This window comes from Crinia signifera, chromosome 4 (assembly GCF_055691185.1).
Source record: "Crinia signifera chromosome 4, ASM5569118v1, whole genome shotgun sequence".
NCBI lineage: Eukaryota > Metazoa > Chordata > Amphibia > Anura > Myobatrachidae > Crinia > Crinia signifera.
In genome coordinates, this window is record NC_139220.1 from 270548133 (window position 1) to 270575255 (window position 27123).

General features: G+C 44.3%; 1 protein-coding gene across 3 annotated transcripts; it reads left to right on the forward strand.

Annotated features, from left to right (window-relative positions):
* NFU1 (NFU1 iron-sulfur cluster scaffold) lies at positions 1-27123 on the forward strand. 3 transcript variants are annotated; one of them, XM_083184554.1, is made up of 8 exons: positions 1-154; positions 4551-4654; positions 8585-8720; positions 9402-9468; positions 9539-9653; positions 11132-11195; positions 19753-19927; positions 26635-27123. In XM_083184554.1, exons 1-8 carry the CDS (start codon positions 102-104, stop codon positions 26686-26688), a joined length of 768 nt encoding a protein of 255 aa, XP_083040680.1. In that variant the 5' UTR covers positions 1-101; the 3' UTR covers positions 26689-27123. The 3 variants fall into 3 exon arrangements, with proteins under 3 accessions (XP_083040680.1, XP_083040683.1, XP_083040682.1); XM_083184557.1 differs by having other exon boundaries at positions 33-180; XM_083184556.1 differs by having other exon boundaries at positions 77-204.

The following is a 27123-nucleotide window of genomic DNA, read 5'->3' on the forward strand; positions in this document are numbered from 1 at the left end:
GGTAATATATCTGCACATAGCAGCGCAGTAATCACACAGGCACAGCCGGGGGCAGCCCTTCCCTGTGACTTTCCGGGGGGCCTTAGAAAGGAACAACAAAGATGGCGGCGCCCATGGGAAGGTGGTTGTGCTGCGCAGCAAGCCTCGGAAAGGGGTAAGACGTGACTATTACTAGAAGAGGTCCGTGTCACAGGTGGAGTGGAGGTAGGGGAGTACCGGGATAATATAGACAGGCACCTGTCATTGCAGACCCCGGATTCTCTGTGGAACTACATGTTCCAGGATGACCTGTCATGCGGTGGAGGCATTATTATTCTTTGTTATTTTAACTAATAGTGCTTATAATAATAATAAACAATAATGGCCTAATTGTAAGGCATAATTGAGTTTGGAACGATAGAATGTGAAAGGGCCTAGAGTATATTGACATTTTACTTTACTGAATATGAGCATTCCATATCCTTTTTTTTTGTGTGTGTGTGTGTGGGGGGGGGGGGGGTGTTGTGTTCTAATTATTATACGGGGGCTGGCGGAGCGGGTCTGATCAGCAGCTGTCCCAGCCAATGTTACACACTGTACTGATGGTCCCCGCAAAGGTTTACGTTGCCAGGTTCCATCTCGGAAGTGTTTCAGAGCTAGTCAGTGACTATATTTGCCACAAGGTAGAAATGGACATCAGAAGTCGATGCTCAGCAGCCATTATGGTTTCAGTGCAGTGGAGACAAATGGGAACTTTAGCACTGCACTTGGGAGGTTTGAGCTGCAGTGGCTAGTAGCCATCACATCTGATGTCCACCCCTAATACAAATTTTACACAACAAGGGCCCTGAGGATTGACATAAGGAGCTCGTAATAACAATCAGAAGTGTGGAGGTAACTTAAGTTCTAACAACAAAAAAAAGACTTATATTGACTGCTACATTTTGGGGCAACATAGTACTCTAATACAGAGTACTATGTTGCCCAAATAAAGATATTCTACTCATTGAATTGATCCACACCTGCAGTGGGATTTTCTCCCCTCATAAACAACACTGTGGGGGAAATTTACTAAGATGTGAAATACACTTCACAGGTCATGTTGCTATTGACAACCAATCAGAAGCTTATTTCTTTTTCACCCTCTAGAAGATAGTAGACAGGATCCGATTGGTTGCCCATAGCAACATGACCTGTGAAGTGTATTTCACATCTTAGTAAATTTCCCCCTGTGTGTCTATAATACATGCAGGAATAGGATTCATGTGGCAGAGGCTGGAGTAAATACCACTCTTAGTGGGCTCTACTCAGATATACTGCTGCACAAACATCCTCCTGAAGTATTCACATGGAGGGAACACGGCCTGAATTGAAATTGTGTGTGTATAAGCTGAATGGCACATGATTGATCGAGCGAATACAACGTCAGCCCACAGTACACTTGATACATGACTATGACCACAGCAGTTCTTCTTCTATAAATCAATCATAGGCTATTAAAAAATCTGTATGCTTGATGTAATAAATATGGGAGACATGCAGCAACAATTATATTATAAACTAATGGCCCAGAAAGGTATTAATATCTAATACATTGTATTGTGTAATGAGGGATGTAGATTTATCCAATGAATTTGCCATATATAAGTGGTGATATTAGTGACAAGCTGGTTTAATGAGCTGTTGCCATAGTCTTCACAATAGTGGCGCAATAAATATTCAGTCAGTTTAAACACATAGACTAAATATTCCTCAATATTTTTGAATGAACTACAATTCATGGTGGAATAATAGAGCTCATACCAGCCTTTTAAGAAAAATGTCACCTGCCTAAGGGAATTTTAACCCATTATTTATTACCAGTTATCTATATAGCGCATGCATATTCTGCAGCACTTCACAAAGAATATTTGAATATTCACATTAGTCCCCAGTGGAGCTTAAAATGTATTCCCTACCACATTACATGCACACACATTCATTCTAGGGATAATTTTGTTGGAAGCTGATTAACCTGCCAGTATATTTTTGGAGTGTGGAGGAAACCAGAGTACCCTGAGGAAACCCACGCACGAGGAGAAGATACAAACTCCACACAGTTAGGGCCTTTAGTCCTTAGTGTGCATTAAAATACAGCATGTAAGGCTGTTAAATAGAAAATTGCACACTCATGATTAGGGATTCCAATCCTGGGGCATTTTTTCTATCCTGGGATTTGGGATCGAAAAATTCGCAATCCCGGGTTTACCCGCCCCTCTAACACTAGGTGGTGGTGCAGGCAGGAGTGCAGCAGTCGGCAGAGGTGCGGGGGAGCCCTGTGCCGCTGGGCGGCAGCAGAGTGGACAGGTGCAGTGGTGCGGTCTGCGCGTGTAACCTCTGACCATGTCACACGGCGCAGAGCAAGATCCCGCAGTCGGGAACAGCTGGGCAGAGTCTGAGTGGGCGATTAGATGCTGCCCGGCACTGGACTGCAAGTTTCTATTCACAGGATTGAAATCCAGGCAATTTTGGGGCCAAATCCCGCCGATCCTGATCCCGCCATTGGCCACCCTAGTCATGCTATTCAAGAGGGACTAATACACAGTATGACACTAGGTGGAGCTATTGCTTGATCGGACACTGTGCCTATGCACGGATACATTTGTATCACTGATCATTGGACACACTGTATGCATGCAAAGAGATACATTTGTATCTGACTGAACTGGTAACGTTACTAGTGAAGAAGATCTGATGTAGAAAAATTTGGATACTTACTTACCAGCATATAAGATATTCGACATCTCAGAAACATTGGGATCTATACTTTTTCCCCTGCTTGTGAAATTTTTAATACAGGTCTCTACTAACAACATAATTTTGGTTGAAGACATCATACCTTTGAAATAACGGGTATTATCACTCAATTAACATGTGAATCCTCAATCAGTCATACTTCTCTTTTAGTGCTGTAATGGTCCTTTCTTGAGAAACTTGTGCCTCATAAATTGAGGACTTTTGAAATAAAGGTCCAAACATACAGTACTGGACATTTTTGCCCATCGTGTATGGTGAGAGATGATGAGGAAAATCGGGATGAAAAATGCTCATTGCATACACACTGTGCATTTTTCACACCCGTCTTGGCAATTTTCCAGGCTGTGACAAGCCATCCACTCTGCCGCTCATCTGCTGGTAATACCAGAAGATGAGTGGCTGGGCCAGCGATGATACCATCAGCACTCATCACTCAGATGAGTAAATTAAGCTGCTTTCAGCTGAAAGATGCCCAGTATGTATAACCTTAAGACACAACACACAGTGATTGTTATTATTATCCTTTATTTATATGGTGCTACAAGCAATCCACAGCGCCCAATTACAGAGAACAGTGATCTGCAGTCATATACAGTAGAGGTACATAAATATAGCTGCATCAGCAGAGTGAGAGATATATATTATTTCTCTTCACACTTTTCTCCTTTACTTTTCTAAAAGGTTTTTATTAAGGCACTGTATTATAGACAATAGAATACAGTTTATAGGTGTGCAGGTTGTACAATGTCATCATTTTCAGTAAAACAAAATTGACAAGTCAAGACAGTAATTCAAACTAAGGTTGTGAACACCCATACGTAGATGATTCAGCATTTAACCTTAATATTGTAGTATATCATCCATAAGTTTAACAATAATAAATTGGGTGTATGGTGATAACGAACAATATAAAATATAAATAACGATTAAGATAAAATCCATTTTCATATAATAAACTGTGTCCATGGTAGAAACATAGTAAACAAAATATTAAAGGAAAACGTTACACAAAGTAAAAACAAATACTTGAATAAATAATTGAAAATCAAGTGCGACTCTCTCTCATCTCATGACTCTTCGCCCCAACATGGATAGTGGAGGTATGAACTATCCATGTTGGCATGGCGTTAACTTCGTTTATTTTACTTAGTTTGTGGCGAGCGTAACCGGGAAGTAGCGCGGCGCCATGCTGGCGCCGTGAAAGTAAAGAAGTACCATCCTCACTAGCCCGAAGCGTGGCAAGCGGACGCTGTACGCGTCCTCCTGACCTCTTCATACCCCCACTTTCCACGTTGGCGTGGAGTTGATTTTCGAAACTGTAGCGAGCCACCGAGCCTAAGGCGTGGCTAGTGGACGCGGATTACACGTCCAGTAATACGCATCCCCTCACGGGGCTTGCTGCGCTCACCACGCTTCGGGCTCGGTGACTCGCTGCACTCGCCACACTTTATACAATGAACTCCACGCCAATGTGGATAGTGGGGGTATGAACAGGTCGGCAGGACGCGTAATGGTCAATGGTTCCCACACAATGTAATAAGCGCTGACTACGAAACGCGTAAGCTTCGGCTAGCCGCAAACTTACTGACTACGCTGGCTGCGGGAACACAGCGCTGATACTGACAGGGATGCTGACTATACTGGCCGCGGGAACACTACGCTGATTCTGACAGGGCACCGTGATAATACACAAGTACCAATACATGGTTTATGCTGTCTCACTTACTTTATTGTGATGCATACACTGTGCTCACTTTTCATTCTTTTTATATCAGGTTTTCTCTGCTGCGAACTGAATCCTACACTACTGCAACGCACACACTTTACCCATTTGCTGCAAGGAAACCTCAGCTGTCACGGAAAGTTTTACATCATCCAGGTATTCTAAATAATGTATCTTGTGGAAGTTCCTCCTCTAGATTGAGAAAGATTTGACCATTTGGATACAAGTTCAGGTGGCCTAGATTTACCTTGTGGCTAATTAATAACTCAGTAGACCCCTGGTTCTTACTCCTGTAAAGACGAACAGCTCTTTCACACCACTGTGCTGGGTCACACCTGAGAGATTTTGTACATGGGTTCATCCTGGGTCCGACCCGTGTCGAGATTGGCAACCGTTTATTGCCGGGTTGGTGACATTACCGCTGACACTTGTGGGTTTGTTTACTAAGATGGGAGTTTTAATGAAGATGGGATGTTGTTATGGGCAACCATTTAGAATATTATTTAGCACTTTTTTAGAACACAGGTTCTCAAACTCTGTCCTCAGGACCCCACACAGTTATTTTTTTACATGTCTTCTCACAGAATCGCAAGTGAAATACTTAGCTCCACCTGTGGATCTTTTAAAATGTGTCAATGAGTAATGAGTGCACCTGTGCACCTGCCGGGTAACCTGGAAAACATGAACTGTGTGGGGTCTTGAGGACCGAGTTTAAAAACTCTTGTTCAGAAGATAATAGATAGAATCTGATTGGTTGCCCATAGCAACATCTCATCTTCAGTAGCACTCCAATTTTAGTAAATAAATCCATTGGAGAGAAGATCATCTGTAAGAGCCGGCTCTTCCTATGTAATGGATGTGTGCCAGGTAGCTCGCTACCATTGCTTATTACAACTGGGTGTTTTCTCACTGCACAATATCTGACTGTGTGTGCACTTACAATAACAGGATATTATGACCATGTGAATTGATTTTCTCAATAAAATAAGTTGATTGAATAAAAGTCACATTGCTTCCTGTTTACACTTGATATGTACCGTAGCTGAGTGCAGACTGCTGACCAGTTGCTAGGCGTCGCTCTGCATAGTACATGACTAAATCTACATCCGTCGCTAGACGTCGCCCTGCATAGTACATTAGTAAGTCTACATACAGGAAGTCTGCTGCTTTTTTTCCCCCCTTTACCAAATGTAGCTGATTGCACTTGGCAGCGTGGTGTTAAAACCCCCACACATTAGGCCAACTCGTCCGAAGGACAAGTCTGACCTAATCATCCTGACAGCTCTCCTGGAGGGGTCACACACACGATTTCGCACTTGATGTGCCAAGGTTGTGCATGTGATAAATCGCATGCAATTTATCACATGTAGTTCCTGGGGCGCTGCAGGTGATGCGCTGCTGCCCGATAGCGTCTTTTTCTGCCCGACTCCCTGGTGCCCTGCGCCGCCCCCTGCTCCCGCTGACGGAAGCAGCTTCCTCCCCTGCCCGGCTCCCTGCGCCACTCCCTCCGCCCGGCTCTCTGTTAGCCGGCATCCCCCGCATGCGCATCGGGTGGGACAGGATTTCTATATGTGCGATTTGGGCTTATTTCACGGCCTGATTCATCCGAATCGGGTGAAACTGTGCCTAAATCGCATAGTGTATGGGGGCCTTTAGCTTAGTAATAACTGTAAATGTAAATCCTACATGTGTACCAGTGAGCACGGGCATGTTCTGATTCAGTTCTAGCCACTGTACTACATGCTATTTAAAAATATATAGTGTTCATTTCCTTAGCTTAGAAATTTAGTAAACCACCATTTGTACTAGCCACATAAGCAAGGCTAGATCCCCGCACTGGCCAGGTACCAGGGGAAGGGGGAGCCCGCCTCATCCATGGGGGGTTTGGCTGCCTCCATCTGGGGGGGGGAGGGGGGTGCCCACAGACCTTTTTTGTCCAGGGCCCCCACAGAACTTAATCCGGCCCTGCATAGATTACCTTTTTACGGAGACCAGAACAGAAAAAAAGAGCTTTCTCTGTGCTCGTGCTGAGCTGCACGAGATTGATCCGACTGGCAGCAGCAATTAAGTCAGTGCTACCTCTGTCCAACAGGAGAGGTAAAAACACAAGCCGGTACCACTGTATGCGCATCTCCCGCAGTGGACATGGGGTAGGATAAAGGCACCGTTCACTTTGGAATATGCTTGATTTGTTCAATGCGCCTAAAACAGGACCAGCTGCATTTGCTTTCAAATTGGAAGCTTCTACTAATGTTTGTAAATAAGACAACTTGAGGCCTTCTACCTTTAGTTCTAATGATCTAACTCTTTTATGTTCTAGTATTAGAGTGTTGCTATAAGAAAATATTATTCTTGTTGTTTTTATAAATAAACCGGTTTATAATCTATTAAATGTGTTTTATTTTATGCACAATTGATCCATATCAGCCTTGCTTGATATAACAAGCGCAGAGATTCAGTATAATTATTGTTTTCTTTGGAACTTTTAGAAAGGTATCTTAATATGCAATCACAAAAATATATAATGTGTGTGTGTGTATATATAGGGGGGTATTCAATCCCGGGTCACGACTGTCAGGCGGTCCCGACAGCCGTGACCCTGGCCAATCCTCAGCTAGCTCACCTGTTTATCAGCATGCGGGATTCAATGTTCCGCTTGCCAATCGGCAAAAAAGGGGGCGTGGACGCATAAATGGCTGTGGATTGTCTGTGATCTCGACAATCCATGGCCGTTCTCGCCAAAACAGGCCTGAACGCTTTTGAAGTCAGGTCCGTTCTGTCGAGATGCTGCTTTAATACTGTCGGGAAAGACAGCATTGAATAGGCGACCGCTGCTATTTAGCGGTGGGGATAGAGCACCCCCATAGAGACTTTTGAGTGGAACACGCTTGAAAATCTGTGAACTGTTTATTTTTTTTTATTAAAAAATAATCTATTACCCACATCTTTTATCCCATTTGTCACATGGTTTCTGCCATTTTTACCTGGAAAAAACAATAATTTTCCCCAACTTTGCACTTGCTCTGAAGCTGAGAGAAACAAAAGCTGCATTATGGCCCTTATTCAGATCTGATCACAGTACAAATGTGTTCTTAAAATGAGCAAAACCATGTGCTATTTAAAATCAACTCCATGCCAACATGGATAGTGGAGGTATGAACTATCCATGTTGGCATGGAGTTAAGTTGCTTTTTTTAACATAGTTTGTGGCGAGCGTAGAACCCGGAAGTAGCACGTTGAAACTGGACCTAAATGACTCCGTTAATGTGTTTATTCCGCATAGTATACCATCATGGCTAATTGGATATGCTGCTAAGTAATGTCTGTGTAATTTGATGATCTGCGTCTCGTGAATATTCATTGTACCTCCATTGTGTTTAGACCACATTTTTGCTTTTGCATTTCTGCAGTTTCCGCACTTTTTTTAACATCAGAACTGCTGCATATCTTTATCATATGCGTATTTACAGGTAGACCTTTATTTTTATAACGGCATTAGCTGCCCCCTGAGAGGGGTGAATAGTTTTATTGGGAAAAGTCTTATTTTGATTTGATACATTTTTATATTTAAAGAATAATGGACAACTCTATTATCAGAATTGCTATATGCCTGGTGCCCCACTGTAATTCTTTGCTTTATAGGGGTATTCAGCTTGTCTGGATTTTTGGCTAGGCTATTCAGGGTGGCAGTTTTCGGTGGGCTTTTCCGCTGATGCAGCTTTGACTTTAACGTCAAATTTGCATCCGGGGAAAACAGTAATTTGCCTATCCATGCATTTTCAGACCGTGACGATTTTTCCGGTAGTCAAAAAATCCTCACTTGGATTGAATGTAAATTCAGCCGAAAATTCGTAACTGATTGAATACCCTCCGTAGACTGTGATTACTCAGCTTCTGCCAATATTAGGTTTTTGCGGTACTGGCCTGCAGCAATGTTTATTTATGGGAATTGTTATTTATGCTTCTGAATGCTGTTGTCTCTCATTAACAAAATGAGCAAATAATGGCCAGAGTAGCCCAAGTGAGTCCAGGGACTGGTGTAGGTGTGTAATCCACCAGTGACTGCTGTGTTCTCTTCTCCCCCAGCACGATGTATGTTTATCCAGACACAGGACACCCCAAACCCCAACAGTGTAAAGTTCATCCCAGGAAGACCGGTTCTGGATGCCAGAACCATGGATTTCCCAACCCTTACATCTGCCTATTGTTCTCCTCTGGCCAGGTAACCAGCACTAGCATGGGATGTGTATTGGTACAGTGTTCTGTCAGATAGAAAGTATCTAACAGTTGAGGGTAGCAGCACACCCTCTGCCCCCCACTTGCTTCAGGGCATATAATATATACTTCTAGCCAGGACTATTAGTATAGCCCTTTGCAACTGTATATAAACATTCAGCCTAATAATATCAGTGTAAGGTTGAAAGCATAGATGGAAGCCATAAATATAAAGCAGTGCATTAGGAAACGGTGCATGTACAGCCATGTACCGGGGAACACGCACAGCCATGTACAGGGGAACACGCACGTCCCTTCTAACTGTCTGCATGTAATGGCTGAGCTAGAAATATTGTATGCTCTGTTAGAACATTGTGTGTCTGGCGTCAGTATTTGGAGACTATACAGGTGTAATTATTGGAAGAGCTGGATGTGCAGCAGAACGCCTGGGTATGACGCAGTACACTGTTATACGTTGTTTCATAAACTACCTGAACTACCGTATTATATATCTTGGCTCTAAATTTCTTTGAGCGTTCTGCATAATAGATCTGTAATAATGTTGTATGTCTATGTGATATACAGGGTTCAGTGTTTGTGTAGAATACTTGCACAATTTATTATAATAATAATAATAATAATAAGGCATAGTAACGAATATGTGATTCAGTATTCACTTTTTTTGCAGACATCTCTTTAGAGTTGAAGGTGTTAAAAGTGTCTTCTTTGGGCCAGACTTCATTACGATTACTAAGGTAATGTCTGTTACAATCCCCCCCTGCTCCCATTATATCTGAATAATGACTCCCATAACCGCACTCATAGGACAGTGAGGAGAAAGACTGGAACTTGATCAAGCCTGACATCTATGCGACCATAATGGACTTCTACTCCTCTGGCTTACCTGTAGTGTCCGAGGACGCTCCCCGCGGCGACACTGGTAAGGAGATTGGTTTATGGCTAGAGCACTGTGTTATAGGAGATAAGATCTCCCCATTTCCAGTACTGTGTGCCTACCTTACATCTGGAGGTCCCGTGTAACATGCCTGCCTGATTATGTCAAATCCGCTTCCTAATGAGAATACTCCACTCACATATCCGTGCTGTTTATAGCTTCCTGGGAATCGCAGAATACAATATACTGCGCTGGCTCCCTCACTAGAACCGGTTGATGTGTGTTCCCCCAAAGCGGAAGCTGCTGTCATTGTGGACGTTGCATTGTTTGCCAATTGCACCAATCTTCCTAATCAGACGGGCAACCCTAATTGGGTCCCCTTGGTGTAAGTGAGGATATTAAATCTGTGACAAAATGAATAGGCGGTGCAGACAATCTTACAAAATCACCACTGTGATATACCAAAATGAATAATAAATGTACCTATGTGAACCACAATAATTGAGGCATCTTCCAGATCTCCAACGGATGATCTGAAGGAAGTGGAGACCAGGATATCGCCAAGTAGGGCAGATACAATTTATTCCTAGACATAAATGCAGTCATACAATAGATACAATGTAGCTGATCTAAACCGATAAGCAGGAGACCCCAAGTGGCTCAGGATATTAAACGAACGCTATTCTCTCTGACAATCAGATGTTGGCACTAAGCCCTCATAAGGGTAAGTTCAGAGTAAATGAAGTGAGGCCTTTTTGTTGCTTGGCAGTCCCTTGCCATCTCATGTATCTGCCGCCACTCTGTCTTAACCATTTGAGTGCCAAATGAATTTGTCAAAATAGGTGTAAAAAAAATTGACAAGCAAACATTTGTATCCATCATAAGACCTGTAATGTTTACCTTTTTATATAGGAAATATCTTTTATTTATTTATTTTTTTAAAAAACACTCTTTATTTGAATTTATATAACAAATGTGAGCAACATGGGTATTTTTTAGTGGATATTTTGAAAATCTCTCACAGAGATGTTGGCACTCATAGGGTTAATAAAACAAGGTGGTGAAAAATGGTTACACTGCTCATTGATTTATTGCCATAGTATGATTTATAGGGGGGTATTCAATCCCAGCCGCTATTTGCGACAGGGTAAATAGTGGCGACAGCCTGTACAATTCTGTTTTTCCCGACAGCATGTATAGAGGCAGATCGACAGAACAGGCCTGAATTTAAAAGCAGTCTGCCCTGTTTTGTCAATTTCAGCCATGAATTGTTGTGATTGCGGCCGAATCTCCACAATTCATGGCCGTTTACGTGGACACGACCCCTTTTCACCGATTGCCAGACGGGACATTGAATGACGCCTGGTGATCTGCGGTCGAACAAAACGACAAAGGGCCAGGGTCACAGCTGTCGGGCCGGATCGACAGTCAGGACCCGGGATTTAATACACCCCATTGTCTTAGTGGTTAATAAGAAATCCCAGATATGTCTGGCTAACCTGTATATGTGTTTCTTGCTAAAGCTGCATCAGAAGAAGATGACGAGGTGGTGGCCATGATCAAGGAACTTCTGGATACAAGAATCCGGTAAGTTGGACACCTTTTAGCTCTGTGTGCTCATACTGGATAGAAGTATGCTGTGGTGTTAATAGTAAAGAAAAGATTCCCATCTACAATTCTGGTTGACCGTAAGATTAACGCAGTGGCCATCATTTAGAGTTAAGCCAAATCCCACTAAAGAATGCAATTTTGCACAAAGAGAAGGAAACTGGCTGGTAATAAATGAGGCGCAGTATGCATTGGGGTGATGTATACTATAATATCTAAGGATCAGCAGTTTGCCACATGGTAACAAGGCACTAGACTGAGAGGGCTCATGGCTTACAGTGTTGTCCTCAGATGTTGCCTGTACTGCTGATGTGAGAGGAGGACGGCTTTGCTTAGAGCAGGGCTAGCCAAACTTGTCCTCCAGATGTACCAACAGTTCACGTATGTGTTTTATTTTATATACTATATACTGGGGTGTTTTTTTTTTGTATTTTGTTGTGGAACCTCATAATATTTCAGTCAAACTATATCTAGCTCTCTTTGCCATTCTGTGTGTGGAAGGGCTGATTCCAAGTTTAATAAGTGGAATTGCGGACAGATCTTGTGAAATTCGGCATGCGCTAGAGTTCAAAGCTGGCGATCCGACATCTGCACATGGACAGAGTGTGGTAGTGTGTGCGGCTTGTTCTGTCCTTCCACAGACCACACTTTGCTTGTAATGGGTCTTTCTGGGTAGTAACTGGGCATGGGAATGTTCTACTTAATGGGAGTTTCATGGGCTTGATGTCACTTTCTGTTCTCTAGTGTAGCATGTGAACATTAATTGGATTGCGTCAGGGGATCTTTTGCACACAGCATGGGGTTGGATGCAAGTCCGCATACTGATGACTGTAACAGCTAATGTAAAAGCAGTGAGTGGCACAGACTTCTACATGCACATGAATGGATCTTGGGCATATACTGTCTGATTCTCCTATTGGCTGAAGGAAGTAGCCTGCCACGGCTGTATGGAAAAGCAGCCACATGTGTCCTGCTCTGTATCAGACCTGCTCCCTTCGCTCTAATGTGTACCTGGCCTTAGTGTTTTCTTTTTCTCTAAGATGGGATATCTATTTCATAAGGGATGTTGCTATGGGCAACCATTCAGAATATACTACTTAATTATTTAGCACCATCTAAAATATAATAGATATTAGCTGACTGGTTGCCGATAGCAACATCCAATCTGAAATAGAACTCCCATCTTAGTCAATTTCCCCCGGTGTCTCTCCCTATCCACGCACGCATATGCTATCAGCATTATAAATGACACTGAATTACACACAATCACTATGGCCAGACTGCATTCTCTACCTGGTTATTGTACTCCTGAGCCTTCCTATAATCTCTCGCTTTATATTCATGACACTGTTGTCGCTATTAACTTGTGAGTTTTCTGTTTGTTCTGTGGGTGTTCACCTAGTTTATTGCTGTGGTATTTGGACGGCCTGTAGATTAAGGCGGCTGTATTGCAGCAGGGCTGTCTAATACATGCAGGTTCGGTGTAAGGGTGCTGGATGCAATATTGTTCGGCATGTAAACAGGAGCCATGTTACGAGCCGTTCTGTCTTCCCTGCTTAAACTCAGGTTGTATGGTGAGCCCTGGAAATACCAGGCTTTCCTTTTAAGCCAATGAGATAAGCCGTGAGTAAGCCATAACATCAGTATGTGAAATACAAGTGCAGTGCTAACATTGATTCTTTTAATACTTGTTTGCTTTGTAGTGTTTTGTCTTTTTATATAAACAGTAACCAAAGAATACATAAAAACCAGTAGGCGAGACACGCAGACATTGATCACAATCTTTCTGGAGGTATGGTGCTAAAATGCCTGACTCTGGGAGAAATAATGGCTAAACCTTATGTGGTGTACACACAGTTCGATATTATCTATAAGATTTTGCTTATACAGTATAAGCAAAATCTACTCAAAATTTAATGGTTTCGATTCGATTCTGCAGAACAGAATAGAAAAATAGATGTGCACTCTAAATCTAAGGTGTATATGGCACCGAGCAATTCGATTTCGATCGGAATCAAATGGAAAGTAATATGTACATCCCTTTTGGAAAGTTAATCCATGTGGATTACCTATTCTGTAGCATGTATCTTTAGAACCTATTGTAAAGTGGAAGCAGTGGCGTAATTACAAACACCCGACGGAATTTTTCGTCAGCGCCCCCCAGCCCTGCCTTACCCCTTCACTTGCCACCTCCGCGCCTGTAACTGGGACCCACAGATCTACTTGTCTGCCGTCCTGCCTAGTACTGCTTCTGCTAATAAAAAATGACCCTCACAAAATGGCGGGGCGCCGGGACTGCAGACAAGTGGGTCCCAGCCACAGGCAAGCAAAGGAGACAGGCAGGCAGGTCCCAGCAGTGATAGCCCCCGCAGACTTCCGGCACCCACACTTACTCAGCACCACCACGGGGTCTGTGGGGCTATTGTTACGCCACTGAGTGAGAGTTAACATCCAGAATCGACACTCTGGTGGCACATTATCAAAACAGACTATTTCAGGTTCTAGGTGCTGCCTCACTTAAAGAGGGTGGGAAAATGTGGCTGCTGGTGCCTTGGTAAGGCCTATGTTCTCGTCTGCTTGGGTCGATAAAGGCAACAATTTGCTGAAGGTTTGCAAAGCAAATCACTGTAGTGCCATGATTGGATCTAAGGCAGATTTTGGGATCAGTTGTGCATCAAGGCTGCATCATACAGTCCATGTCCAAGCCAGTGCATGTTCTAATGTTGGTCACCAAAATACAGACGTTTGGTTTGCCGGTGCACAAGATCCTTGCTATTCAAAAGCTGACGAAGACTTGTGAGATTAAAGAAACCATTTGTTCTTGTCTGCATAAATATGATGAGGTAGGTTCCTCCTGTACTAGACAATGGTGCTGCCCAATACAGCTGTCATAGATTGTAAAGTGACTGTGTACTCCATTATCCTGCATAAATACCCTCCCAAAAGGTAATACAAAAGGATGGCCAGTGGGCAGGATACTGACAGTCAGAAGAGCCACAGTGGCATCCCGATGGAGAGAATCCCAACAGGGTTCTGGCGAGTATATTTACCTTCCCCCATTCTGAAGCCCAGCTCTAATCCTCCTTAATAGTGCCTAACCCCCCATACAGTGGCTAAGTTAATAAGAAAGCCGAAAAGCTAGGGGTTAAAAGATGTTTAACAGGTGGAAAGTGCTATATTAGTAGAAAAAATAAATTAAAAAAATGTACTAAATTAGGGATAAATTTGGGGGCACTGGGTTGCATTGGGGTGGCACATAATAATATAACATTTATTTTGCACTTTTTAACATGATTTTTTTTTTTTTTTTTACTAATATTACACTTTCTAACATTTTTCCACCTGTGCAACATTTTTTTTAACCCCTAGCTTTCTTATTATGTCACTAACACTTTAGTTTCTTTTAATATTGTGGAAGTGCGTATCAGCGCTGTATATTTATTTTGTTAGTTGAACTACCAGTCCCAGCATGATGGCACCTCTGGATGTGTGTGTAATTAGGGTGTACAGTCTAAGATCCGTTTCTCCTATGTGCTTAGGGGGATTCTTGCAGACCTATAGAACCTCCCCTCCATGAGGTCCTGGAAGGGAGGTACAAGAGGGTTGGTGCAGGCGGTGCGGTGATGAGATTTGCGTTGCCATGGCCCGTACTTGCGCGTCACTGCCTGGATAAGGCCATTATGACAAAGGCAGAGAGGATATGGGAATGTGGCATGCTGTTACAGCAATACAGGAGTACTACCTTAAATATGGAAGTCTCCCGAACATTGTAGGAGGGAGAGAGACTTTTCCCACTAGATTGTAAGTCAGCATGGGCCTTCCTGCCATTATATTTTAATATATTCACTTATGTTGTTTACATGTATGATACTGTTATTAGTGATGGCTAGGCAAGATGGGCCAACATGTTCTTATCTGCTGCAAAATTGTATGTTTTTATGTTACCTTCCCCTCTGCCCAGTGCTGCAGAGCCAAATGGCAATAATATTGCATGTGTATACTACAGTGTTTTTTTACCCATTGTGCTGTGAGCAGTTCTGAAGTGTGCCACTGGAGCCAGAGATGCATTTTACACCCTGGGGCACTACACATTAAAAACAGTTGGCATTGGCATAAGGTCTCTCCTGTGTTGTGCAAGCAGATAAGCCTGGCACAGACTTTGTAATGTACTTTACGGTGTTCTATTATTATTACTACATATTATTTAAAAGGTGCCACGTGTTTCGCAGCGCCGTACAGAGGGCATACAATAGAACAGTACAGGGAGACAAAACTCAACATTACAGTAATTAAATAACAAAAATCAAGTACAGGCAAAAAAGAGCACCACAATTCAACACAAATTAAAGCTTAGATGCGAGGGGGTAATCGGCGTACTACTAGGGGCCGGCAGCACAGTAGGAAAGTGAGCTGTCCAAGATGTGAGAAGAAGGGTTTGAAAACAAGGGAAGAGGGCCCTGTTTTTAGAAGCTAACAATCTAATGGGAAGGGCCAACAGACAGATGACATGAGATGCAAGAAAGCGGGACGTGGCTTGATGTAAGCAAAGCAGAAGGGTTGGAGGAGCAGCCTCAGGACTAGGTTATGCAGCGGAAGGGTACGCTTTGATGAATTGGTGGGTTTTCAGTGCCGGTTTGATGTTTTGCAAGGTTGGGAATAGTCTAATGGAGCGAGGGAGTGTCTTCTTCCACATTTGTCACCCTCCCCCCTGTTGAGGACTGCCACTGAGGTCCCGCTCTGTGCATATCTAATGAGCGGGACCCAGTGCATTGAATATTTAATGAGTGGGTCCCCGCCCCCTGCATATGGAATGAGCGGGAGCGGGACCGGGAACCCGCTCATTAAATATTCACTGCACAGAGCAGGTCCTGCTCATTAGATATGCACAGAGTGGGACCAGCTTGTGCTCACTACTGGCTGGGTTCTAAATACCATTTCAGACCTGTTCAGACTGCAAAAGAAACTGTTCCGAAACGTGTAGGACCCTGCTTTTTTACCGTTTCCAAACACCGTTTTTTTTTTGGAAATGGTAAATTCACTGTGGACCGTACATATTACCGTTTTGAAACGGTAAAAAAAGGCAAAATACTGGATACTATGTGCAGTCTAAAATGCGCATTACAGAGCTATACAGTTAGTATCATTTGTCCTCTGCTACAAATGAGAACTAAAAAGAAGAAAACAAAAGTGACATCGCTGAGGGCTGTTTGAAAGCAGCTTATACTGATTGTTGTAGCTTCAGGAGCGAGACACTGGCAGCATGACTGGGGATGTTGCATCTTTGAAGATCTGTTTTCAAGGTGCTAATGAATGTAAATCCCTTGTAGGAGCCACAAATGCCTTATTTATTGCAAACTATCTGTCAGATTGATGATATTTCTATACTAGTGAATGTATTTTAGGATGGGGGTCATCTTCACATATGGGCACACTGGGCAGCTGCCCAGAACCACACAATTCTATGGGCCTCCAGGCAGGTGTAGGTAGTAGTCACACAAACAGTGCGTCCACGCAGCGTTCTGCATGGGCCTCCCAGCTTGCAGCCAGATAGTAAATAACTGCCAGCAAGCTGATTGGGGGGATGACTGGGAGCTATCCCCCAATCAGATTACTGACAGCCATTCACTGCATGGAAGGATGCAGAGAGATTGGACAGGACCACAGGAGGGGTATACTGTGCTGTGATTGATTTTATTATTAGTTTCTGTGAATGGGTGTGTAGTTGCCTCAGTGCACTGCTTTACCTGGGCCCTACAATGATACCAAGACAGCCCAAGCTACTAGTATCACCGACATATACATTTTGTACTTCAAGTACAAGTATTCTTATCATTCTGGTATGTGGAAAACCTGGTTGTATAAAATAGTTATTATACAAATGTGCAGTTAGTTTACTGCTTTCTCTGCTGCTTGTTGCATCATGTAGGCAATACAGATTTTTCTTAGTAATAGCACGGCCAAATGTCAGATCCCATTCTAATGCCAGGCCCTCCCAGTGACGGCGGTTTCTGTGACACTGGCAGGAGGTGGCTCAGTGATACTGTGCTCCTGGGCTCTGCTCGAGCGTAGCATTAGCTGCGTCACTAGGTCAAAGGTCACAGAAATAAGAAAGAAATGAGCTGCATACATTACAGGCGTGGCAGGAAAGCTTTCAGAACTGGAGCTTATCATTCACTTATTTACCCTTTGTGAACTTATGGGGCCTACATACGCAGAGATTTGTGCCAGAGATTCATAACGGGAGATTCAGCATGACAGATTTCAAATCTCTCACAGAAACTTCAGGGGAATAAAAAAAGTATTCAAAATTTAAATAAAGGGGTTGAACTAAAGCCTGGGGGAGTGTCACCTTCTTTGTCATTATATATATATATATATATATAACAGAACCACAGGCTCCGGCACTCCCAAATGAATGACAACAGTCCTGGTGCCCAGCCAAATGAATGATATAAATGTCCGGGATGCGGGTGGCACTCAGGTAAATGATCACGAGAAACAGTGCTAGGTTGTCAACGTTTCAGGGTTACCCCTTTTATCAAGACATGAATACTACACAAAATGAAAAACATTTTATACTTACAAACTCTGTGCGCCCTTCACCACGGTGCACGCTCCCTCCCGGGACCCGATGACGTCATCATGGCGCATCCGCGCCGACAGCTCGGCATCATGGGGGGCGTGGCCTCACCTGCATCTCTGGTTGCCCTGGCAACCTATGTCTCAGACCCAGTCCTCTACCGCTTGCCGTGGGTGCCATCGGCGATTCTGCCAGATGCTTCATTATTCACACGGGGGTGGCTGGTTATATATATATATATATATATATATATATATATATATATATATATATATATATATATATATATATATATATATATATATATATATATATATATATATATATATATATATATATATATATATATATATATATATATATATATATATATATATATACACACACACACATATACACACATATACACACACACACACACGGAATCGGTACATCTGTCAGAATGAACTTAGGTCTACAGTCATTAGGTCGACCCCATTACCCCATTAGGTCGACTGGCAGGAAGGTCGACCTGATTTAAGGTCGAATTTGCATAAAGGTCGACATAAGGAAGGTCGACTGGTCATAAGGTCGACATGGGTTTTTCACTGTTTTTTTATCCGAATGTTGACACAGTCGACATGGACACAGTTGGCAATGAGAATCGGACCCTTGTATTGGTGGCAGTGGTTATATATAGGCTTGTATTGTGGCAGTGGTTTTTTATATATATATATATATATATATATATATATATATATATATATATATATATATATATATATATATATATATATATATAAATAAATAGGGGTGCCTTATCATTGGTGGCAGTGGAGCTGCAGCAGCAGGGGGACGTGTGAGCGGGCAGGCGGCTTGAAGTACCGCCAGAGGAGGACAGGTGACAGGGAGACCGGGAGTTGCTGCGGGTAGGCAGCAGATTTGTGGAGTGGGTGAGTGTCTTTTTCCCCCTGCTCCGTCTCCGTACGGCGAGCAGGGGGAGGGGGGAGGGAGCAGGGGGAGGCGGTGGGGCGGCGGGTACTGTGCTTTCGTGCGGCGAGCAGGGGGGGCGGCGTCCGGCGTGGCAAGGGGGGCAGCGTTGTGGGACATCAGGGCGGCGTCCAGCGTCGCTCAGAAGGCCCTGCTCACATCCGAGGCCACATATGAGCAGGAGCTTCTGAGCGACTGCTCTTGATTGACGGGCAGGTCCGTTCTGAATCTTGTGCAGATTCAGAACGGCGGGGGCGCGCATGCAAATCGCTGTGTGGGCTATACACACAGCGATTTACATGCATTTTCTGAGTGATTTAGTAAAATCGCTCAGAAAATGCCTGAAAATTGTGCTGTGTATGGGGCCCATTACAGCAGTGGTTGGCAGTGTTGTACGTGTGTGTGTGTGTGTGTGTGTGTGTGCGCTTCTGTACTAGTATGCAGGAACATGTCCCCAATAGAAGCTAATCTCCCTATGAGGCTTGTGTACACTGCAGCTCTCGTTTCTAACTGTACAATCCGTTATTCTGGATGCTGGTTTACAGTTTATAGTTCTACGTGGCTATTGATGATACCATGTTGCCCATAGCAACCAATCAGATTCTATTATTTTATAAAATTTGCTAAATAAGTAAAATCTTATGGACAACATCCCATCTGCAATAGAACTCCCATCTTAGTAAATTTACCCCATAGTGGTATGTGTCTATCTCTCAACAGCAGCAACATAAATCCCTGGAATATTATTCAACACCTAACCAGACACCATCGCGGCTGCGTAACTTACATTACGTACCAATTATTTGAAAGAATTGTTATTTCTTGTCATACTAAATAGTACTTATAAAGGAAAGGTAGATGATGATGATGATGATGCTTTGCAGATGCCCGTGTGTGTGCGTATAGAGATAGATAGAAGAGGGAGTATAGAGGGATGCTGGGTGCTCTCCGTCATGTGATAACCGTGTTCCTCTCTCCCTCTCCTAGACCAACAGTGCAAGAAGATGGGGGCGACGTTCTCTTCCGAGGCTTTCAGGACGGCATTGTTCAGCTGAAGCTGCAAGGTTCCTGCACAAACTGCCCGAGCTCCATTATCACCCTGAAAAACGGAATTCAGAATATGCTGCAGTTCTATATCCCAGAGGTAGAGGGCGTAGAACAGGTAACCCTACCAGCTGTGTGATTGTACATCCTGAGGCCACTCACATACAGAACAACATCTAGTAAACGCAGAGACATATCCTTCAATTTAATCATCGCTTTTACTATAGTATATAAAGTGTATTCGCACAGCCTCTCTGTGTCACCGCTTACTAGTTACCTCGTTATCATTGGGAATATTAATGATAGCCCTTCTCTCCCAATAGGACTCCTTGGGGCAGATGTATTAAGCCTTAACAAGAGATAAATGTAAGGGTGATAAAGAGAGATAAACGTCCAGCCAATCACCTCCTTATTTACTCTTTTGAAACACAGGGGGGGGATGCTCTAACATCCGCGCCCCCTTACCGCAAGACATGCACCGCAAGACCCTGTGGCTCTCCCCACCCTTCCTTAACCGGCGCTGCTGCGCCAGGCTCCCCTCCTCCCTGCACCCGGAAGAGGATGATAGTGCAGGGAGGAGGAGGTCACAGGTCCGGGCAGCACAGCACTGTGCTGCCCGGACACAGGTGAGGGGTGGGTTGGTGCGGCGGTGGGACGCGGTAGAAGCCCATTGGCTTCTATGGGGCATCGCTAGATTTTTCTGGCGATGCCCCCTGGCGCGATAACCTGGCGGGGGATGCTTAGGGCATCCCAAAATGCGGAAAAACACAGATAACGGGGTTTTTACTGCATTTTTAGTTTAGAGAATCTCCCCCACAGCCTGTAACATGGCAGTTAGCAGGTGATTGGCTGGACGTTTATCTCTCGTTATCACCCTTGCATTTATCTCTTTATATATTGTTGAGGCTTAATACATCTGCCCCCTTGTTATTTGATTTTGCAGATTAAAAGCAAATGATGCAAAATAAACATAAGTGTTAACAGAGGCACACTCCTGTATATTATATAAGCGTGTACTGTATGTGTAGGCTAATATGTATGTGGCTTTACCACAGGATCATTCTTACTCCTCACACAACACGTTTGTCTTCTGAAAAAAAATCAGATGTTCATGCATACCGGTCCCTAATTCAGCTGAGTGGGGGGGAGGGATGAAATGCACAAAAAAAATACTGTGTTTCATTACATCACATCCGTGCAGAGTTCAGAATGGTGGCATGGGCCCCCAGTGTGTTTCATGGATTTGAAACACATGCAAACTTCACCCACCCATAAACGGGCCATTGTTTGATGGTGCAGTTCATAGAGGCAGCTGTAGGTGTCCCTCTTGCTAGAGTAAAACCCTGCAGCCTCAGTGACTGATGTAGCACAGGACATGCATGTAATTCTGGTTTTATGCCTCTTATCACCATGCCCTGCCACAGTCTTAGCATGTCCTGACAGTGCCCCTCCCTACTGTAATTAGTACAAGCAAATTAAATAGCTTTTTTTGGTACTTGTGAGTTATCCGGGCGTCCGATTTTTAAATCGGGACATCGCATCGCATGCGACCATCGGATGCGATGCGATGCGATGCGATGACCCGATTTTTCCATAGGAATCAATGTTAAAATGGACTGAGTCCATTTTAACATGGAATTCAATGGGAAAAAGGGTCCTTTTCATACCCCTACTATCCAAGTGGGCATGGAGTTGGATATAAACCTGTGGCGAGCGTAGCGAGCCACCGAGCCCCGCGAGGGGACACAGAATACCCTTCGCTCGCCACGCTTCGGGCTCGGTGGCTCGCTACGCTCGCCACAGGTTTATATCCAACTCCATGCCCACTTGGATAGTAGGGGTATGAAAAGGACCCCTTTTTCCATAGGAATCATTTTAACATTGATTCCTATGGAAAAATCGGGTCATCGCATCCGATGGTCGCATGCGATGCGATATCGCATCGCATCTGATTGTATGCCTTAACTTAAGGCATACAATCAAAAAATCGGACGCCCGGATAACTCACAAGTACCCTTTTTTTTTTTAAATGAGCTTGTTGTTTTCATCCCCCAACAGATGATAATTTATATATAGTTCCTATCACCGCTGTTTATATAGACGTCCATCTTCATTCTCTGTCTGTCTGTCCTGTCTGTCTCTCTCTGTTTCTCTCTCTCTCTCTCTCTGGCTCTCGCTCTCTCTGTCTGTCTCTCTCTCTCGCTCTCTCTGTCTGTCTGTCTCTCTCTCGCTCTCTCTGTCTGTCTCTCTCTCGCTCTGTCTGTCTGTCTCTCTCTCGCTCTGTCTGTCTGTCTCTCTCTCGCTCTGTCTGTCTGTCTCTCTCTCGCTCTGTCTGTCTCTCTCTCGCTCTGTCTGTGTGTCTCGCGCTCTCTCTCTCTCTGTCTGTCTCTCTCTCTCTCTGTCTGTCTCTCTCTCGCTCTGTCTGTCTCTCTCTCGCTCTGTCTGTCTCTCTCTCGCTCTCTCTGTCTGTCTCTCTCTCGCTCTCTCTGTCTGTCTCTCTCTCGCTCTCTCTGTCTGTCTCTCTCTCGCTCTCTCTGTCTGTCTCTCTCTCTCGCTCTCTCTGTCTGTCTCTCTCTCTCGCTCTCTCTGTCTGTCTCTCTCTCTCGCTCTCTCTGTCTGTCTCTCTCTCTCGCTCTCTCTGTCTGTCTCTCTCTCTCGCTCTCTCTGTCTGTCTCTCTCTCTCGCTCTCTCTGTCTGTCTCTCTCTCTCGCTCTCTCTGTCTGTCTCTCTCTCTCGCTCTCTCTGTCTGTCTCTCTCTCGCTCTGTCTGTCTGTCTGTCTCTCTCGCTCTGTCTGTCTGTCTCTCTCTCTCTCGCACTGTCTGTCTGTCTCGCGCTCTCTCTCGCTCTCTCTCTCTCTCTCTCGCTCTGTCTGTCTGTCTCTCTCTGTGTGTCCCTCTCCTCCCCCTCACAATGGGGCAATTTAGACCTGTTCGCTAGGCTGCATATATTCGTTGCCTTGCAATCAGGTTAACGCCGCCCTGCCGAACGCCCCCGCCGCCCGAGTCTCCTTGGGATGCTGCGAGCGGATGTGTTATGCTTACACGCCCACTAGCATGCGCCCGCACAGAGGAGAAATCATTTGATGGTTTCTCACCATCGAATGATTTTTTTTTCTCTCTCTTCACTATAAAAAGCCAGGGCTTAATTTTCATTTGAATGGAGATGGCCACATTGGGGGTGGGCGGTGACATCTTGTGATGTAATCTGCCCACCCACGAGCAGGCAGGGGCACACTTCAGTTCGCAGGGGTACGCCTAGTGTTTTTCTGGGCGCACCCACCATGTTTGTGGGCTCGCCCATGAAACACTGAGTGGAACCCAGCGACCGCCCCTGCCTGTCACTCCCAGCTAATTAAATTTTCGCGGAAGGCACTCACTGCGGTGGTTTGCCTATGCGTAAACCCCCCACCATCGGAGACGGACTGAATTCGGGCCTGTATGAATCGGTCTCCAAATCTTTATAACATTCATGTTTTCTTTCACTTTTTATTCTCTTATCGCCATATCTCACCACCACACCTTTCTCCATCTTCCCATCCATAATGTCCTTGGGTTAAGTGGATTGCCATTGCTGCAGCATTTAAACGCTGCCAAGAGCAGCCCGGTTTTGCCTATTGTACCCAGGGACCTGTCCGATTTACCAAAAGAGCTTGCTACCCACCTGCCACCGTAAAGGGTGTCGGATGTATTCGCCCAGCACTTAATTGATGGGTCTGGACACAATGCAGTGATCCTCTCAAGGAAACGTAATGCAATGTATCTCATCACCTCTCGCAGTTGGCATAATTACTGACCCAGCAATATTGGGGAGCTGACGTGTGCATGGTTAAAGACATCCATAAAACATGACCTGTCAGTGGAACTTGAGGACTGTAGTTGACAATCCCTGATTTTAGAGTAAATGAGAAAATATGGCCAATAAAGAAAGGTCTCATTCAGGTAATGTTCTATAAAAGACAGAGAAATAGGTGACATACTGATGGAACATGTGTTGGGTGTTGTATTGATGGGAAAAGGGGGTTTTGGACTCGCAGATGGAAGTTGCACGTGTTTTCTTACAAGTGTTCACAGAATTGTATATAGTACTATAGGGTTGCATTAACGTCACCTCAAATTCTCTATAGACCCTTTTATTTGCTGAGGTGCACTTGATGGCTATCTCCATTTATCTGCCTCCCGTACTTTGCTGGAGGTCACTATCCTCCTCCTACACTGTCCTTTGTTTGGCGAGTCTTGTAGGATGCGGGAAGATTCCCCACTATTTCATGCCTTTCACTGCAGAGTTAATCCATGTGTCTTGCCGTTTCTAATCTGATTGCAAGGGAATCAGGAACAGGACATTGTGGCTAGTACACGTGTGCACCAGTGGTGACAGATGGAGCATGCTGCGGAATTGGGCAGTGGAAGCTAACAGCAGCCCCCCCCCCCCAAGAAAGTGGGTAGGAGCCGCCACTGATCAATGTTAACCCGCAATCACAGGGCATAGGACTATAGGCACGCGGCTAATGGAAACGTCCCCTTGTAATGCAAACTGAAGTGTATGTAAGATTCCATTTTCTCTTGTGAGATAACACCCACTCCATTGCTGTACTATAAATAGCTTCTAGGAGCCCTTGCTGTATAAATCAAGGTCTCTGGAACTTTTCAGAACACACCTTCCACATACAACACTCCATCAGATGTATTGGAATGCAGTGCAAGAGAAGGGGAGTTCCAAGTATATTAATGTATAGATTCCCAGGGGTAAGTTGTAGTTTTGCAGACAGGTGCAGCCATTGTATAAGAGAAGCAAATGCTAGAGCTGTCCCTTCATAGTCCTCTCTCTGCCCGTAGCAGCAGGTGGCGGTTTTATCACTGATTAGCATACAGTGCTGTCTGCAGCTCAGGTGCCGGAGTAATCTCTGTAAGCGATTAGAGAGTGTCTGCTATGCAAGGTGCTTATGTTGCACGCCTTTAACCCCATACACACTATGAGATATTGTAAGCAATATCACTCATTTTGGCCATCTAACAATATTCTTAATATCGGGGGTTATTCAGACCCGATCGCTTGACTGGGGGAGATAATCAAACGACTGCACATGCGTATGGCTCCTAGTATACATAAGTGAGAGACCATCCTGTGATTAAATTCCATCTGCTTTTTCTTTATTGCTGAGCGTACGCAAGTTGATTGACGGAGAGTCTGTCTTTGTGGGTGGTAACCGGACGTTTTCTGGAAGTGTTGGGCATAACGCAGGCATGCCCAGGCGTTTGATGGGAAGTCATGTGACATCAGCTCCGGACCAGATCAGCTTGTTTCTGTTGCACTGGCTAGCATACATCCAGGGCTACACACTCTGGCCGGGTGGCGATTAACTGGTCACAGGGCTCTGCAAATTAGCAGCCAAAAGAACTTGTAGATATTGTTATGTTATGTTTTTAAGACCAATCCCCCCCCCCCCCCCCTGCTGCATGCCCAATGTTGACTGTATCATCAACAAGGTATGCTCGGTGCTCCTACAAAATCATTAACGATGTTGCTCCTGGAGTAAATAGTCTATTGCACAAGTTCTCAAACTCGGTTCTCAGGTCCTCACACAGTGCATGTTTTGCAGTTTTCCTCACAGAATCAAGTGAAATAATTAGCTTCACCTTTGGACCTTTTAAAATGTGTCAGATATATCTCTTTCAACTGCACAAATATCCCCGGTGTACCCCTGGTTTTTGCCCAGTCCCCCCAAATGAATGTGCAGTGTGAAAGGGCCATTTTTCAATGCCCAGGGTAAAAGCAGTGTTTTACACGGGTCAGAGCCGGGTTGCTTGGCAGTCTGAACGGGTACCCCGGGTCGAGCGACCCGGATCCCGTTCACTGCTATGGAGGAGGCCGCAGCGTCAGTGCTGCCTACTCCTCCTCCTGCCCATGCCGCACATGATGTGCCGCTGCATCGCCCGGCAAAGTGCAGGGTGCTGACAGGGCATACATTATCGCAAATGCTGGGTTGCTCCCGGGCCGGAACCAGGTCCAAATCCCAGGGCCACCCGGCATTTGCAATGTGAAAGAGGTATGAGTAATGAGTTTGAGAACAACTGGTCTATTGTGTATGGTACTATAAACTATACATGCTCCAGAAAGTCGTTTTTATTGCATTTAAATAACTGGTAATCTACACTTGTGTTTGAAGTGGTATGGCTGCAATGTAGCTGGGCGTCCTTACATAGGCAGAGGTCTGGGTTAGCACATCGGCACTTCTGAAGGCTTAAGCAGATGACAGCAAAAACGCATCTGCTTTGGAAGTGTTTCTTTTGCACTACAAGTAGTGTAGGTGGTAGCGCGCACTGATAATGACTAGTAGCAAAAAGAATGTACCAGGCCCACCATGTATGCAGTCACACAAAGGGCCGGGTGCACTAATCTTCCAAAAAGTGATAAAGTGGAGAGTAAGAAACAACCAGCCTAACTGTCACTTTTTAAACAGTCTGTAACATGGCAGTTCAGAACTGATTGGCTGGTTGTTTATCACTCTCCACTTTATCACTTTTTTAAAGTGCATCTGGCCCACTCCAAAAGAGCACACACAATACTGTAGGGCATATGTAATATGGTCCGATTTTGCCGGATGCTAGCCAATCTCAAATGGTGTGTTTTTTTTATTAATTTATTTTATTATTTTTAAAGCGGCAATCCATAAATAATATCTGTTAGTACTCTGCAGTTACCTGTGGTTTCCCACTACAGAAGTTGCTAGTAGGTGTACTGCAGATAGCTAACCACAACCCAGCACTACACTCTGTATACATGGTGCATGGAAGTACAACATAATTATTTTGTGTCTTTATCTTAAGGCGACAGATGATGACGATGACGAAGCTGTTGGAAAAGAGCCCTCTTCTTCCTGAAGACTTCTTGTGTTCATAATAAAGGATGCCATGTTTTATGGCACCACAAACCGCAACTTGTCCTTTCCATCTTGTTCAGTGGGGCTTTGCTGTGTTTATGTGGTAACAATATGACGGACTCTTCATCCTGTCATGCGCAATATCATAGTTTAGGTCCCAGCGCTGTTTGGTTAGTTTGTGTGCAACGTTCCATGGCATGGCTTTCCCGGAGAATAACCACATTTGCTGTGTTGCCTATTATAAGGACAAGTCATATGTTTTACAAATGTATAAAAGCAACACAATTTAATGTAGCGAGGCAACACAATTCATAAGTAACAGATTCCTTTTCACAATATTATTAACTTACCATATTGTTTTTATGGGCAGAATAATCATCAATATTGTTTTTGTCAGTGATCTCTTACAAATGTCTCAATAAAAATGGAGAAAATC

What these genes read in the sequence shown, in the direction of transcription:
- NFU1 (XM_083184554.1), top strand. Translation starts at nt 102, where the DNA reads ATGGCGGCGCCCATGGGAAGGTGGTTGTGCTGCGCAGCAAGCCTCGGA. An exon ending in ACTTCATTACGATTACTAAG is followed by an intron (nt 9,469 to 9,538) that starts GTAATGTCTGTT and finishes CCGCACTCATAG; the next exon opens with GACAGTGAGGAGAAAGACTG. An exon ending in AGGTAGAGGGCGTAGAACAG is followed by an intron (nt 19,928 to 26,634) that starts GTAACCCTACCA and finishes CTTTATCTTAAG; the next exon opens with GCGACAGATGATGACGATGA.